The following is a 17,357-nucleotide window of genomic DNA, read 5'->3' on the forward strand; positions in this document are numbered from 1 at the left end:
GGCAGAATGCGATTTTATTTGGTTGACACGCCCTGGATGGTGACTTCTGCAGGCCCCTTAGTCTCTGGAGACCGAGGTGGGGAAGCTTGGAGGGTTTGTTTTCACTTGACGACTGTGGCGTTTTTTATAACCCACTGCTGGGCCCTTCCATTGCGGAAGGTGCTCTCCCCTGGCACAGTTCTGGTGAGTTTCTCTTCCAGGAGCGACGAAAGGGTTAGTGGTTCCCAAATCAGCTTGGAAGTCGGCAGGTCACTCCCTGACTTGGCGACTGCAACAAAGCACAGGGCACCGTGGTAAATGTGGATTTCCAGAGGATCTAAAAGGACGCTCAGTGTGAGGCAGGAAAGAGACCCACTTGGAGGGACCAGGAAGCTGGTCTTTACTCTTAGCAAGAGGGTAAATTTTGGACCACGGACTACCATGCCCAACCTTCTTTATAGTTCTGGATCCCTTCCCTTCATCAAAACCCAGTTTAAGACACTGCTAGTTTGGAGTCTTCCCTGTTTCATCCCACCCCTTTCAAATGATTCCACCTGCAACCATATTGACACTTAGATAACTCTTAATAAGATGCATTCACTTGTATATTCATATTCCTCTGGGCCTTTTCCTAAAGTTGCATGTGGTTTTCCGTTCTCCTGTCTGAGAGTGTACCTAAGAAACTGTTTCTACCTTTGGCTTCAGTGTCCTCACTTTATCCAGATTCTCTTTCAACTTCTGCCTGTCCTTGGAGGCTTCCATCCCGGGCTCTTTTTGCTTCCATCCCTCGCACTTTTTTGATGCAGTATGTATTGTAAATATCCCTTGGATCTGTTTCCTTATTCCTACTGCTATCACCTTCATTCTGGCCCTATCATCCATCTCTTGGACAGCCTCCTAATCAGCCCCCATCCAATTATGGCCCCCATCCAAACCATTTTCTACGTAATCTTTCTTTATTTGGATGCCTGGCAAACATGGAACGAGACTGGCTATTGGCAGAAGGAGGGTTTGCTAGCAGTCTCTTTTACTTGAAGTGGAGACATTGTTTCAACTTCACAGCCCCCCGCCCGCCCCCCAACTGTCTTTGTTTAGGGAAAGCATCACAAGGGGCCCTTTAGATGCATAAGTAAAGTAAGTAGGTACTCACTTTTCTTGGGAGAAACTGTAAAGTCACCAAAAATCTACTAATTGCTATAGACTGAGATATTAAGTGTTCTGTTTAGAAATGTAAATTGGGTAGATCCTTAAAGGTTCATGCCCTTGAAAAATTAGAGAAATTCTAATCTAGATTAGATTCTAGATTCTAGAGAAATTCTTTCCCCCAATATTGACTTAAACCAAACTGCTGATATCCTACATATAGTCATTTAAGATTTAACTCCAGCTTTACTAAATGTGCTATTAACTTATGTTCATCTTATCTTGCTTATAAAGCTCAAAACTTGCCTCGGTGGAGGGGTGGAATTTCCCTTGAAGGAAATAAATATCCCTACTTATTATTCCAGGACTGGGGGAAAAAAAACAGTCTTGGTGCTTGATAAGTGCTCAACACTTATAGTTGTCCCATCAATGTTAAATGAATGATAATGTGTGGGGAGCATTGTCACTGCATTCTCTTCCATAAAACCTTATCCCAAACCCCTTCCACACCATGTCCTGTCTCGACCGCAAAGAAACTCATGAACTTCTGAAACCCACAGACTTATCCTTTGGTCCTTCTAGGACAGTTTTCCACAAAGTGTGACATGCATAATACAAGGCAGATTTGGGTGATACATAAATATTTTAAATTTTAATTACTATAGATTTGACTAAATGTATGTCAGAAAAAAACATGTAACTAGTATATCATATGATATACTATTAAGAAAGGAACAAAAAAAAAACCTTTAAAGAAAAACATTATATAAATAACAAGGCAAATAATACATCAATATGACCCAAACTATTAAAGCGGTAGGTGAGTAGTTTGGGAAACACTATCCTAGAGCTTTCTTGAAATTTGAGGGTTAAAAATAAAAGAAACGAAATTTGAGGGTTTAACAGGGTCCAAAGCCTAGTATCAGTCAGGCCTCTTAACAGTTCTTAGCTTCCAGGCTACAAGGAAAAACAGTCTCCAGAACCTCCATAAGAGATGTTGATTTGTCCTTATCTCTTGCCCCCAAAGGTTGTCCCTCTTGCCCACATCTCAGATCTGTAAGCCTTTGCTTTAAAAGAAAGAAACTTACCATCTTTCCTCATATCTCTTTTACAGACTGAAGCAAAGTTGAGCTGGGGGTACATTTTTTTCTGTTTCCTCAAAGCATAGACCTTTAAATACTTCCCTTCACTCTTGAAATCATTGTTGGTGGAAAACCTTAAGAAAGAAAGCTCATTTAGTAGATCCTAGGCCAGGGGGTTAATGGAACCAGTCACTACACTCTAATTCTGGGGGAGAAGAAAGGACAGTCACCAGAGAGTGCTCATTGGTATGGAGTGGGAGTATTGCTTAGTGGAAGGGATGCTTCTAGAACCTAGCATTGTAAATCTGTGAAGGAACTCTAAAATCTCTTCTCAGGCACATAGGTGGCTCAGTCAGTTAAGCATCTGCCTTCGACTCAGGTCATGATCCCAGGGTCCTGGGATCCAGCCCCATGTTGGGCTCTCTGTTCAGCAGGGAGCCTGCTTCTCCCCCTCCCTCTGCCATTTCCCCACCCCAACCCCAATTGTGCTCTCTGGCTCTCTCTGTCAAATAAATAAATAAAATCTTTAAAAAATAAAAATTTAAAAAATAAAAACAATATAAAATCTCTTCTCTCCTCCCCACATTAGATGGGGGCTGCTCCTATAACTAGTTTCAAATGAAATCTCATAGCACATTGTTCTTAAGCTACAGCCCTTCACGTGCACTGAGAGAAAATGTTGTTCTATTTCCTCTCATAGATCTTTGAGTACTTCTTTTCACTCTTGAAAATCATTCTCAGTGGAAAAACCTTAGTTTTGCATTATTGTTTCTTTTCATTAGGGTATAAATGAGGTTGGGGGTGATGTAGGAAAGCTGTCTTATTATTATGCAATTATGTATATTTCCTACAATCAAAAAGCTTTTGTTAAATTGTGATGAAAAGAGATAGTAATATGAATAAGGAAATGATAGGAAGAAAATGAGTACAAGAGCCGGGACTTCACCTAAACCACTGTTCTCGCTTGGATGTAGGATCCTCCAACAGGGTCACAGGAAAGGTTGGTTTCAGCCCAGACCTTAACTTTTTTTTCTGAGACATCAGGGGTAGGCAGAAGTTCTCAGGGGGTTTGTGCCGATAACTTTCCTGCAGCAGAAGAAAGAAGAGTAAGTGAGGGAGTAAGCTGAGCCCTTGCGACTGAACTAATTTCCTGGACTAAACTTCAGTTCCTCTAAAATGATGCAACAAAACCTGTCAGAGAGGGAAGAGTGGACTGAAATCAAAAGAAAAAGAAGCAGTTCCCTGAGTGGGCTACTAGAGTAGACCCCTCTTATCCATAGAAGATACATTCTAACACCCCCAGTGGATGCCTGAAATCATGAATAGTACCAAACCCTTAGATACACACTATATTTTTTCATATACGTACATACCTATGATAAAGTTTAATTTATAAATTAGGCACAGTGAGAGATTAATAACAACCAATAAAATAGAATAATGACATTGTAAGAAAAGTTATGTGAATGTGGTCTCTCTCTTTCTCACTTGAAATAATGTACTGCCCTGACCCTTTTTCTTCTTGTGCTGATGTGAGATGATAAAATGCCCACATGATGAGATGCAGGGAGGTGAGTGACCTAGGCATCATGACTTAGCGTTAGGCTACTCCTGAAGGAGGATCATCTGCTTCTGGCCCCCAGGTTGACTGTGGGTAACTGAAACCACAGAACGCTAAACTGCAGATGAGAGGTGGGGGGTGGGAACTCTGAACCCATTTGTTTTGTTGCCAGATGACATGTCCAAAGCTTGGTCAGTGTCTTAAGTCATTGACTGGATTTGTCCAGTGGCCCTTTGAAGTGAATGGTAGAGGACTTTACCCAGTTTTGAGAAGGATTCAGTTAGTGAATCACTTAGGAAACTGAGCACTTGGTAATAAATTGGGAAAGAAATCCATGGGATTCTACCTTCTTTTCTCAAAGATGACTGCCTCATTCACATTCCATTCTGTCTGCAGTGGAAAGGTCATGAAATGGGATGTTTTGTGAGGTTATCATTTCACCATTACTAAAGGTCATAGAATCAAAGACTTTAAGGAAAGATCTTAAAGGTCACCCAGTCTAACCATTCATCTGACTCTCTTATCCCCTCCACAATATTACTATCAAGTGGCCAATCTTCCTGTACCTAAAAACTCAACCTATTTCCTCTTTGCTCAGCTGTTGGCTGTCCCCCCCACAACTTCTAGCCGATAGCCCAAACAGAACAAATCTAGTGTCTCTTCCGCAGTCCTTAAAGAATTTGAAGAGATCCATCACGTTCCTTCTAAGCTCGTTCTCCTCTCTTAGGCTCAACATTGCTCCTATTTTGAACTTTTCTTCTTGTGATCTGGCTTTGGGCTCTCTATCCTCCTGATTTTTCCTGTAACTCATTTGAGAAAGCTACTGTTTATGTTCTTCCTAATGTGTGGCAATCTGAAATGAAAACAATATGCTAGCAACAGCAGGACACATCCCATCACCCTGTTAAAGTCTCTATTCAAATGTCATCACCTCTTCTGAGAGTCTCGTCTAATTACGCTATCTAAAATTGCCCCTCACACCCATCGTGCTCCATTCCTTTATCTTGCTTTGTCATGGCACTTATCACATTCTACAGTATCTGTGTGATTGTTTGCTTACTTACAGTCTGTCTGCCTCACTAGAATTAAACTTCATTCGGGTGGACTTTGGTGTAGTCACTGATCTATCCCTACTACCCATAACAGTGCCTGGCACAAAGTTAGGTGCTCAATAAATCCTTGTTGAATCAATGAAAGACTAAATGAATGACCAGACTGATTAAATGACACATACTGAGATGATTCTCACAGAATTTTAAAGCCTCTTAAAAAAAAAAAATACTTACTGTTGAACCATGTCTTTTAAATTCTGTACTCGTTCTCTTTAAGCTCTTCCAGTTTTGAGGAACTTCTGTTCAAGTTACCTCAACAAATAGAGGTTTTACTCTAAGAGCACATGTGCCTAGGAGCTAAGAGTCTGGCCGCAAAAAGAGCAGAAACGTTACCAGAGCTAGACCTCATGGCAGAAAAACAGGAGTGGAAAAGTATTTGGGATTCAGGACAGCACTAGCTAAGGACTACCATGGCATGAGTTGGTGTATCTCATCTCTGGTGCCCTATCATTAGCCTGTCTCCTACTTTCTCCCTGTCAGCTTCCTTCTCTCTCTCTACCGTGTCTACTCCCTACCTTTATTCTGTATGTTTCTTCTACCTATAGCTTCTGCTAATTCATTTCTACTTCTCTAGAACTTTATCCTGCCCCTCCTCTGATTTCATGGTCCCTATACTCCCCTCTTCCTCCTGGTTTAATTTTTTTTTTTTTTTAATGGCTTCTCTCTACCTGTCCTTTCAGCTTTCATTCCCACTGCCTTCATCTTCCCCTTTCCCAACTCAGGTGCCTGGAAGCAGGAATCTGATCGGTCTGGGGATTTTTGGCTGTTGATAGGTTGGTTGACTTTGGTGAGGGTTTGGTTTTGGCTTTTGGGGGGTTTTTTGTTTTCATTTCAGGATACCAATCTGTACCATGGGTCACTGATCAGCCTATGAATTTTGCTTCACTGGGTCTGGTGTCCCCCTCAGGTCCCAGGTCTGCAGTGGAAAGGTCATGAAATGGGATGTTTTGTGAGATTATCATTTCACCATTACTAAAGGTCATAGAATCAAAGACTTTAAGGCATCCTTTTCTTCATGGGTGGTGGTAGGGCCATTTCACTTAGAAGAGGCTGTGAGATTAGCCATCCCTGTGACAGACATGCTTGCTCCGATCTTCGATTTGCCTGCTGGAACCCACCCTTTTCTTATACTCGTGCCTGCGCATAGCAAAAGAATGCTTCTTTTGTATACGATCTTAGGCTCACTAAATACTGTCACATTTGTCTAGCAAGGGAAAGGGGGGTTGCAGCGTAAATATGAAAGAAGCATTCTAGATATTGGGCACTTGTTCCAGAGAGCCTGTAGAATTACCATGGTGTCAGTCTTTGACAATCAGTGCCTTAACTCTATTACTACAATTTGGCCGGTAGCACAATTTGCTCATGAATGTGATCAGGTCCTGCATGTGATTTGGAAGGCTCATATAGTACCAGCTGTTGGAAGAAAGTTCTTCTTACATCAAGCTACACGATAGTCTTGTATTTCCTTCTCTACCTTGAGTAGGACAATCCTAGCCCGGCATTCATTCCTCTCTCAGTGTACATTACCCATAACCACTGAGAACTGACCACTGAGTTTATGCTCAAAGGGCACAAATTCTGAGACCCAAGAGACCATAGGCAATGAATTCGTTAACAAACTCATGTTCAGCATGTATCACCGCATATTAGCATTTTACCCTCCATTTGGAGAGGAAGTTTTACTGCCATTCATCTAGGACCTAAGGAAACATGAACCTCAAATTCACCACATTGTATCACAAGGGTCTGTCTTGGGTAATTTCTGTGATAATTAGATTCTTTTGTTTGCACTTTCACTTCATTCAATTTCTTCTTGTCATATTAGGCCTGCTCTCAAGGCTGTCAAGATCTTTTTTAGATCCTGATTCCTAAATATCTTTTAAATTTATTTTCTTCACTTCCTCTGCTATTTAGTCCAATTCTTCAGCATCTCTCACCTTGACTGTTGTAGTAACATCGCAACTAATCTTTCTGATTTGTATCTCTTCCACAGTGAACACATCTTTCTCCCAACCTCCAAAAACAGTCTTTCTAAAATGCCAATTTGATTATACCTTTTATGTCCCCCCCATTTACTCTTTCACATCTCCGTAAATGTGCCTCACTTTCGCGGGTCTTCATGCCTCTGCCTTTCCCTCTGATGGGGATATTCTCCCATTCTTTTGTCAGGGGATTCCTCCCCTGTAAAACCTCCCTGATGACTCCCTTTTCACCAACAAAGATACAGAGCTCTATTCTACTTTAGTTCTGTATCTCACATATTCTCTTATTATCTATATATCCTGGTGTGTTATAGTAACTTTTATATTTCTCATGTATTGAGCAATGTCTCCTACTAGACTCCAAGTTCCTTCCAGATAGAAACTATTCTGAAAGCATCTTTATAGTTTAGTTCTTTGTTTAGTGTATGTTCAGCAATTGTTTATTGGATTGAACATGAACTTCTATAGTGTAGAATCAAGTCCCAAATGTCTGGCTGCCATGATAGTAAATTCTCTGCTCTGTTCCTCTCCACTTCTCCTGACACCCAAAAGCAGTGGGTGTAAAGCATAATAACCCTTTACTCATTTCCCATTTAGTTATTTCTGTTCCTCATTCTTCATTTCCTGATTTATCCTTTACTGCTTTATACTCAACTAGAAAGCCAGTGGCTATTTTACCTTTGGTTAATTACAAACTAAATGTCTTTGGCCAAGGAGGAACAATTTCTAATTAGGACCATGCAATGAAGTTTCATGGCACAAGCTTGTGCAATTCTGAGTCTCTCTCAGGCTCTCCAGATTGTGTGTGTGTGTGTGTGTGTGTGTGTGTGTGTCTGTGTGTCTGTGTGTCTGTGTGTGTGTATGTGTGAAGTACATAGCAAGGAGAAAGAAGGAAGAAGCTGGCTCCTGAATACCATCTTCCCTGTTAATTTAACTCCCTTCTTCAAGCTAGCTCCCAGTTCCTGGGGGTCCTTCCTCAGGATGCCAGGATGCTTCCCCATGTGTCATTACCTTGAGCAGCAACTCCTTGGAAAAGTATTTTGGGGCCATGTCCTTTCCTTGCTGGTCAGTTGGGCAGGGAAGTGGGTTGTTGGTCATAATCAGTAAGGTCTTATCCTGATCGTACTCTGCTACTTTTAACATGAAGCTTCTGATTTTCCTGTTTCGAGCCAGGAATTTCTGCAGGGCTGTGGGCTTCAAAGGCTCATAGTACTGGGCCTGAGCAACACAGAGGTTTCCAGAGAGACAAAGGGATTAGATCAAGGCAAGATTAACAAATCAATTGGCTAGGGGAGGGACAGAGGCTGTACATAGGCTGGACAAATCTGCTCTGAAATTTGTTTTACAGAAAATATCTGAACCTCCCCATCCCTTTCTGCTCTCAGAGCAGTCCCCACAAATAGTCTAAGGGGTGAGGAAATGAGTTGGAAAAGTTTCCACATAAAAGGAGCAAGATGACTTAGTTCTTCTGAAAAAGCGTCACATCTTGCCCAACACGATGGGGCAAACAGAAGTTTCCGTGTTAAGCCTAAATGGCCTTCTCTACAACTCTCTCTGAGGCAAAGGGAGAAATTGCCAGAGACCAAAGCTCCTTCCTTGTTCAGGGAGCCCAAAACAGCGCCTGTCTGCATCTTCCCACCCACCATTTTTCCGCAGGCACAACCACATTAATGTGCCTAATAAGCACAACCTTATAAAGGAAAAGAAGTCACAAAAGACAACATGTCATTTAAGATGTGGTGGGAGAAGGGGCTGTCCCACTAAATTTGCTTTTCTGTCTATAGGAAGGAGGCAGAGGATTAGAGAGGGAGAGAATAGAATACCTCCTGATTAGAAATAGGTTTTCTCAACTTAAAAATAAATCAGCTGCAGGGCACCTGGGTGGCTCAGTCGGTTGGGTGTCCAACTCTTGATTTTGGCTCAGGTCATGATCTCAGGGTAGTGAGACTGAGCCCTGCAGCGGGCTCCATGCTAGGTGTGGAGCTTGCTTGGGATTCCCTCTCTCCCTCTCCCTCTGCCCCTCCACTCCCACCCCACCTCTGCGTGCGCATGCTTGCGCACTCTCTCTAAAAAAATACCAAAAAAATCAGCCGCAGGGACCACCTTCTTCCCAGTTCCTCCATTGTCCCTCACCGTCACCGTACTCATCACTGCCCCTGGTGTAAGTGTCCCAGGACAGCTCTGCTTCCCTGTGCTACAAGCCTGTGCAGTCACAGAAGCTGGTGGCACCGCTGCTGGACCTTACTCTTAGGGACCTTGGGGGGATGAATCCACCTACCAAATTCGGATGGACCGTGTAATGCTGAAGGTTCTTCAGAACAAATTTTGATTGCCCGACTGTATCACAAATCTAGAGACAATAACTGAAATCAGTGGTTTCAAGTTGCACCAAGCCTACACAGTATTCCATTCCTCACCTCCACTCCATCTGACTAAAAACCGGTCTCTCATTTAAACTAAGTGAGGACAACACCGTGCTTCAAGGTTTGCACCCTGGGATTCTGGAATGCGGACCACAGCAGAGAGAGCTAGGTTCTGAGGCATCCCACCAGGGAAGCTTGTACATGGACACGTGGACCCACTCTATGGATGGCAGGTAAAGCCACGAGGGGGGAGTAAGTAACGGCAGCATCGAAGTCCAGACGAGGACAAATCACTCCGCGGCATCAGAACTCTTCCTTCTGCCCTTTCCACTTCTATAAGAAATCAGGTGAAAATCAACATGGAGGACACCCTCTGAGGAGAAAAGCAAGTCGTAAAAGGGCAATCACCTAAGGGTCGTAGTGGACGGGAGCCCCAGGGACCATTGCCTGCCGAGATGGAGGCAGACATATGGAGGAAGGAAGAAACAATGGTGCATTTTGTTTTGTTTTGTTTTTAATATTTCTACAGTACGTGATTCTTCCAGAAATGTTGACCAAAAATAACTGAATGTCAGTACTACTCCTGTCCACCACTTTGCATTTTTCCGCTGGTGGACGTGCTGGTGATTGGCAGACGGATAGAGTGTCGTGTCTCGGCTGTACAGTTGTTGGGCCCCTGCCTCTCCTTCCCTGACCCCGGTGTTGTTGCCTAGCCTCTAGCTCAGCTGTAGGTCACCCAGAGATGAGTCGAAGGGATGAGGACACAAGGAGGGAAAAGCTCTGAGTTACCGCCTTTGGGCTCGGCATAATCAGAAATCAGAAAAAGAGGAGCAGGCACAATCCTGTGTTTGGATCAGCATTTCCAAAGACTGCCATGCCCCCAAGGAGGTGATATGGTAAGATGGGGTGCAGAGGGACGGGAACGTGCATTGAAAGGTGAGAAAAGCATGAATGTGAATGGAAAAGAGGGAAGAAGTAAGGGTGGGACAGAACTGTGCCATGAGGGGAGGAAAATGCCAGGGGCTGGCAATGCCCAGGGGCTGGGGGGACAGACCAGGACTATCAGAGCCATGCCATGCATTCCACGAGGAACAATGGGAAGAGATAAATCCAAAGATGCAATGATTTAATTTTATTATCTTTTTGGAAAACTGAAGTCCCTTTGTTCAAAACAAAGATATATTATGAACAATCTGCTTCACAGATAGGATGTATATATTCAGAATCATAGAAGTCTCAGAAAATTTTGAGAGAAAGATGTGAAAACTTTTCTTTTGTAGGTTTTTGGTTTTGTTTTTTTGAGAGGGGGCTGGTGGGGAGGAGCATAAAGTCTAGCTACATTGGGTTTCTAAGATAAGTTTATGGTCCCTGGCTTCTAGCCCTGATTTGTTGCTGATATGTCCCTGGTTCTTTTCTAAGTCTCTGTTTCCCTTTCATAAAATTAGGATAAATTAACCTTGCTCTCTATATAAATCTTAACCCCTTTTTGCTTTTCAACAGGAAGTTTGAGAACCCAACTTATAAAGTACTCTAACTTGGGGTGCCTGGGTGGCTCAGTCTTTAAGCTTCTGCCTTTGGCTCAGGTCATGATCCCAGGGTCCTGAGATGGAGCCCCGCATTGGGGGCTCCCTGCTTAGCAGGGACCCTGCTTCTCCCTCTCCCACTTCCCCTGCTTGTGTTCCCTTTCTTGCTGTGTCTCTGTCAAATAAATAGATAAAATCTTTAAAAGAAAAATAAAGTATTCTGGGGCGCCTGGGTGGCTCAGTTGTTAAGCGTCTGCCTTCAGCTCAGGTCATGGTCCTGGGGTCCTGGGATCGAGTCCCCATCGGGCTCCCTGCTCTGCAGAGAGCCTGTTCTCCCTCTCCCACTCCCCCTGCTTGTGTTCCCTCTCTCGCTGTGTCTCTGTCAAATAAATAAATAATTTAAAAAAATAAATAAATAAAGTATTCTCTTTCTTCTAATGCTCTTTCTTACCTCATCATTATCAATCACTATTCCTTTCTCAAGTTTAACTGAGCTGGTTCCTGGAATGTTTGATTTGCTTTGTTGAAACCTAAAAAAGAAGCAGAATATCCAATTGTATTTTCTTACTCTGAGGCCTGGTCTTTGGCGTGTTCTCAATCTCCCTCAATGAAGTTTGGGAGCCTGACTTAGAAGAGCTCAATTTGGGGGATCACTAATTGAATATATACGTAGAGTAAAGAATAGGATTCATTATCCAGCCTGCATGTTGGGGGAAAACAAAACTTCAGTTTGAAAAGTATCCTTAAAGACCACCTACTATGTTGAATGCCTACCTGCCTACTCTTCTCTGCAGGGAAATGACTCTACCTTTGCCAATAACTGATTCCATGAGAGGGATATTATTAGTGGGAGTTCACAACTGAATACACTTCACAAATTTGCATGTCATCTTTATGCAGGTACCATGCTAATCTTCTATCATTCTAATTTTAGTATATATGCTGATGACATGAGCACAAATTTCCAATTCATAATGACCATGCTTGGACTACTGGCTCCCTCTTGTACCTAACCATATCTAGGTTTCTCTATCTAGAACTAAGATGATAAAATCATCAATGGCAAATATCCTCATACTCTGTTCTTCCTCTTACTTTTTGATCCCCTACCCAGATACCAGTTCCTTTTGGAGAAAAGAGGGAGACAGACATTACAATATTTAGTAAGAAAGTATTTTAGATTCCTTGACTAATTCTACTAAACCCATTTAGTGCCTAAACATCGTGAAAGATGCTCATCAGTAAGATTGGGTTAAGGATTAAAATAAATGGCCTGCTTCCTCCTTGGAGATAGTTCCTATTTAGGTACTAAACTAGCTTACATTAAAGTAGGAGCCTGGGACTACTTGAAGTAGACCTCTCTCCTCTAAAAAATGAGGGTGGCAGTGCAAGGACCAAACTAAGAAAAGTAGAAATAGCCAAGATATGTAGTTGGCAGGTCAACAGCTGTAGGGTGGTACAAATCATCCCGAATCCAGGATCAAGTCCCATCCAAGCATGGCTCACTTCCATCTGTTGCTGCCTACCAACTTCATCATTAACTCACGCCAGAGGTCTTAAAAAATAGTCTCAAGGGGATCAGGTGACACATTGTGGGTAGACCAAAATAAGTTCATCCCCAGTTAACATCTTAAAGTTGGTACCCTTTTGATGTGTCCTATTACCTTAAGCTATCTCATAATAATATACTATAATCTTTATTATAGCACTTTTCAAAATGCTTCTTTATTATTTCAAAGGGAGCACAGGATCCTAGATACTCTTTTTTAAGGCCAATTTAAGGCATAGAGCTGTGGGAAAAATGTTCCTTCAGTCCAGCAGTGTCGACAAGGACAGTCGGGAGCTTTCCTTTTGATAACGCTACTCTAGTTGCTGCATGAAACACACACCAAGATCTGGGTTTTGACCTGAGGACAGTCAGTCAATTAGAACATTTTTAATGAGAGTCTACTCTGAGACTAGACCTGTTCAAAGTGATATGGGCTCCCATCCAACTACTAACCAGGCCCGACCCTGCTTAGCTTCCGAGATCAGACGAGATCGGGCACGTTCAGGGTGGTATGGCCATACTACAACATACGTTTGTATAAAATGGTATTCATAACTTAGTGGGGCAAACAAAACTACACACTTGGTATGTCCCTTTTGGCCCATTGCCGTTCACTGCTAAGTGGGCCAATCCAAGGTAAGTATTCACCCAGAGGCCAAATTCAATGCCTCCAAAGAGTCCACGTTCTGCAGGGGCTCAATTCAATCCGTTCCTTCCTTAGTGCACACCATGTGCCCAGCCCCGTTCTTGATCCTGTGTGGGAGAAAGAGAAGACTGGTAGGTGTTGTTGTGAATGCAGAAAATGCACTAGACATGATGACCTTTGTCCTCAAGAACTTAGGTGGTAAATGGTGGGGTGGCAGGGGTGGGGGGGAGAGGAAGTGACCATTAAATTTGAAACAAGAATGACAAATACATGCTAATATGTTAGGTAAGTCATTTCATCTCTTGGGGCCTTGTAAAAATGAAAAGAGTTAACCAAATGATTAAAAGATAATATTCTAATTCCTTTAGACAGTGGTAAGATTTCCCTACATTAAGACCTGAAATAAAATTGACTCGGGGTGTCTGGGTGGCTCAGTCGGTTAAGCGTCTGCCTTCGGCTCAGGTCATGATCCCAGGGTCCTGGGATCAAGCCCCGCATCGGGCTCCCTACTCCGCGGGAAGCCTGCTTCTCCCTCTCCCACTCCCTCTGCTTGTGTTCCCTCTCTCACTGTGTCTCTCTCTGTCAAATAAATAAATAAAATCTTAAAAAAAATAAAATAAAATTGACTCACGGGTCAGTCATGGGAGAAAGTTGGAGAACAATGGTGCTTTCATTTATCTCCCCTTTCAATACAACCATGCTCCCATATGTTAGGCCTGTGAAGCTAGGGAAAGTGTGTGTATATGTGGATGTGGGGAGAGGGTGGCAAGGAATTGCTACATTTTTTTTATATATAGACAATTTAAAATGGAAGCTAAAAGTTGATGATGTACAAGCCACCATTTAGAGAAGAGAGGTCAGTGAGGCTTGGAGGGATGTTTCCTAAAAGATGTGGAGCTTGAGCCATGACCCTGTAAGATGGTGTGTGAAGTCACCTACCTAGAAGGTATTTGTTGTTGTTGTTCTAGGTAGTAAGACATAAAAGTGGATATAGGTAGGATGGGATCGAATTATGGGGGTCTTGGCAATTAAGTAGAACTTTGATAGACCTATCAGCCCAAGCTCCTATAAAGCCTGCGGGTTTGGAGGAAAGATTGTGTTAGTGTTGACAGTGCCACTAAGTGATTGTTTAAGGTTTATATCTAGTTTGATTGTCTAGACATAAACCCTAAAGACAATTGTCTAGAGTTTATGACTAGACTGAACTAAACTCTGAAAATTCCCTCAAGGGGAATAGATTAATGAGCTTTTCACCCTTTTCTTACCTTTAGTTTACTGGAATCGTGAGTCCAATTCATGTGTATATTGAAACTACAATAAATAGAAGCCATCAAACTGGGAGGTACAAATCTTGGGCTACCTTTTTGCCACCCAGGGTGGAAAAAACAAAATCACACAAACACAAAAACCACATCCGAAACAAAAAGAGAAAGATCTGGTGTACAATACCTTAAAGGACATCAGGAAACCCTATTTCATTGAGGAAAGGGAGATTCCTTGGCACCGAAACTTTCCATTTTGAAAGTGTCTTATTATTTTCTTGATTCTGGAGGAGACACAGGAATTTGTGATGAACGGGCAATCTAGAATGCTGGGGTGTTCTATGTTGGAGTCAGCACAAAGATAAACAAGATCTGCTCCAATTTGTTTTCCTAACCTATGACTTCCCTATACACACCCTGACATTGTCACCATATTTTAATCAACCTCTACTTTAGCCAATGTTTTCACCCTATTCCTCAAATACAGTGCACTTTCTCTCTTATTCCCCATACTTAAAACCCTCTCCCCACCTCTTCAAACCATTTGAATCCTCTTCTTTCTTTATGTTACTACTGAGGTCTGTCCTCTTCAGAGAACACTTTCCAGATAATCCAATCCCAATTCTAGCCTGCAGGCGTGTGTGTGTGTGTGTGTGTGTGTGTGTGTGTGTGTGTGTATACAATTCTAGAGTAGCTTGTACTTTTCTTCTGTGCAGATGCTGTTTGCTTCCTAGGCAGTAAACATCTTGAAAGTGATATGTGGGGGCACCTGGGTGGCTCAGTCAGCTAAGTGGCTGCCTTTGGCTCAGGTCATGATCCCAGAGTCCTGGGATCAAGTCCCACATTGGGTTCCTTGCTCAGCGGGGAGCCTGCTTCTCTCTCTGCCTGCCTTCACCCTGCTTGTGCTCTCTCTGACAAATAAATAATAAAATCTTTTAAAAAAAAGTGATATGTGTGGGGCGCCTGGGTGGCTCAGTCGTTAAGCGGCTGCCTTCAGCTCAGGTCATGATCCGGGGGTCCTGGGATCGAGCCCCACATCGGGCTCCCTGCTCAGTGGGGAGCCTGCTCTCCCTCTCCCACTCCCCCTGCTTGTGTTCCCTCTCTCGCTGTGTCTCTCTCTGTCAAATGAATAAATAAAATCTTTAAAAAAAAAAAAAAAAGTGATATGTGAATTTTATATACATTTGTTCCCCCCACAGTGCTTTGTATATAAGGGATTGAAAAATCAGCATTTGTTTATTTCAATATATTTACTGGCCATTTATGTTAAGCACCGGCTTAGGCAATGGGAACCAAACATAGATCAGATATAGACCTTGACTTCAAGGACCTCACAGTTTAGCCAGGAAGAGAGACAAAAAAAAAAAGAGTTCAATGCAACAGATTGCAATGCCTATATCAGAGATCTGTTCAGATGCTGTCGGATCAAAGAGGAAGAGTACTAAACCCTGGGACATTTGGAACTAACATCTAAACTGAGCCTAGAAAGGTGAGTGTGAGTTAAACATGTAAAGAGAAGAGAAAATGGGCATTTGAGAAACAGGCAGCAACACAAGCAAAACCATGAGAATAGAACAAAGCATGGCTTGTATAGGGGAACTGCAAATAGCTTATGCCTAGAACATAAGATTTAACAGAAAGGTAGCAGGAGATGAAACTGGGGAGGAAGCCAGGGTCCAAATCCTAGAGTGTAGTCCCTGATAGACGCTTGTAGGTTATTCTATGAGTAATAAAGAGCTATTGAGGGATTTTAAGTCAGGAGATATGTTAAACAACATATATTTTAGAAATATGAAAATGGTGGCAGTGTGAACCATAGATTAGAAAGACAGGCCTTTGAGAAGGCTATGGTACTAAGGAAGGAGTGAAAAATTGTTAAGAGTCACAAATTTGTGCTACTCACCTCTTGTCTCCTAGCCCTGGATGACTTATCCAAAGATGGCCAACTAGATTCTCTCTACTAGGAACCTGAGAGTTTGATAAAGACATAGAGAGATGGGGGCACCTGAGTGGCTCAGTGGGTTAAGCGTCTGCCTTCAGCTCAGGTCATGATCCCAGAGTCCTGGGATTGAGCCCTACATCAGACTCCCTGCTCAGCGGGGAGCCTGCTTCTCCCTCTCACACTCCCCCTGCTTGGGCTCTGTCTCTGTCTCTCTCTCTCTGTCAAATAAATAAATAAAATTAAAAAAAAAAAGACACAGAGAGATAAGGATGATTATAGCTGAGTTGTCTTATGCAGAGTCCCAGGCAGAAGGGCTAAGCTCCACCCACCGAGGTCCCCAGAACTGCAGCAGATCCAGTCCTCCCTGAAGCATAGGACTTCAATTCTGTGAGCTTTCCCAATAGCTTTTCAAATATCCTCCCCCATCCTTTTTCTTCTGAAATTAGTCAGAGTTCATTTCTATTGTTTGCAACAAAAACAACCACCTAAACGGATGTAGTCTCTAAAGCCAGCTAGCAGCACTGAAGAGGGATAAATGAGGGACATCTGAAAGATGTTAGGATGATACAGTAATAGGACTTGATCCACAGGCTGCTGGATATAGTCACATTTTTAGCTTGAATCCTTGAGTGAATGGAGGTGCAATTTACTAAATTAGAAAATGAGGGAGGTAGAGTGGGTTTGGGGGGGATAAATGATGAGTTTTGGTTTGGGTTGGTTGAATATGAGGTACAGGTAGGGATTTTGTCTAATAAATGGCTTAAAATATGGGTCTGGAGCTCAAGAGAGAGGTTTGGGATAGAGTAACCCATTTGGGAGACAGCCTCAAGTTCATGTGCTAATGGAAACCATAGGAGTAGATGCGATCAAGCAGGAGAAATGATGAGCTGAAGACACTAAGACACAGGACAGAGCCCTGGGCGACACAAACACCAAAGGAAGAGCATCCTGAGCAGATGTACAGAGAACACTGAAAAGGAGTGGCCAGAGGTTGGAGGAGAACCAGGAAAAGATAGCCATGGAAATCTTGGAAAGAGACAGTACCATGAAAAAGGGAGAACTTCTACCTTACACCAGCATCTAAACTGCAGCTTTTGAAGGTACAGGAAAGGATTTTTAAAACTCACAAAAGTTGCCAAAGCTTAATAAACAATCCAGTGCTGCTGATTATAAGGCAGATAAATCTAGATGGAGAAAGCCTACTAAGCTGGAG

General features: G+C 42.7%; 1 protein-coding gene and 1 non-coding gene across 2 annotated transcripts; both read right to left on the reverse strand.

Moving 5' to 3' along the window:
* Positions 1–14: 14 nt before the first annotated feature.
* Positions 15–13,639, reverse strand: TSGA13 (testis specific 13). Its single transcript, XM_036078539.2, has 7 exons — positions 13,572–13,639; positions 11,197–11,275; positions 9,138–9,209; positions 7,853–8,077; positions 3,151–3,290; positions 2,211–2,338; positions 15–268 (listed from the first exon to the last, which is right to left on the reverse strand). The coding sequence occupies exons 1-7, from the start codon at positions 13,637–13,639 to the stop codon at positions 102–104; spliced, it is 879 nt and encodes a 292-aa protein (XP_035934432.1). The 3' UTR covers positions 15–101.
* LOC118526981 (U6 spliceosomal RNA) lies at positions 11,601–11,703 on the reverse strand. The gene has a single exon (XR_004912914.1). It is a non-coding gene; the product is annotated as a U6 spliceosomal RNA (small nuclear RNA).
* Positions 13,640–17,357: the final 3,718 nt, after the last annotated feature.

The sequence above is a fragment of the Halichoerus grypus genome, chromosome 12, assembly GCF_964656455.1.
Source record: "Halichoerus grypus chromosome 12, mHalGry1.hap1.1, whole genome shotgun sequence".
NCBI classification, from domain to species: Eukaryota; Metazoa; Chordata; class Mammalia; order Carnivora; family Phocidae; genus Halichoerus; species Halichoerus grypus.

What these genes read in the sequence shown, in the direction of transcription:
- TSGA13 (XM_036078539.2), bottom strand. Translation starts at nt 13,639, where the DNA reads ATGGTTGTATTGAAAGGGGAGATAAATGAAAGCACCATTGTTCTCCAA. An exon ending in AGGTAATGACACATGGGGAA is followed by an intron (nt 3,291 to 7,852) that starts GCATCCTGGCAT and finishes CTTCTGCTGCAG; the next exon opens with GAAAGTTATCGGCACAAACC. An exon ending in AAGAGATATGAGGAAAGATG is followed by an intron (nt 269 to 2,210) that starts GTAAGTTTCTTT and finishes GCTTTGTTGCAG; the next exon opens with TCGCCAAGTCAGGGAGTGAC.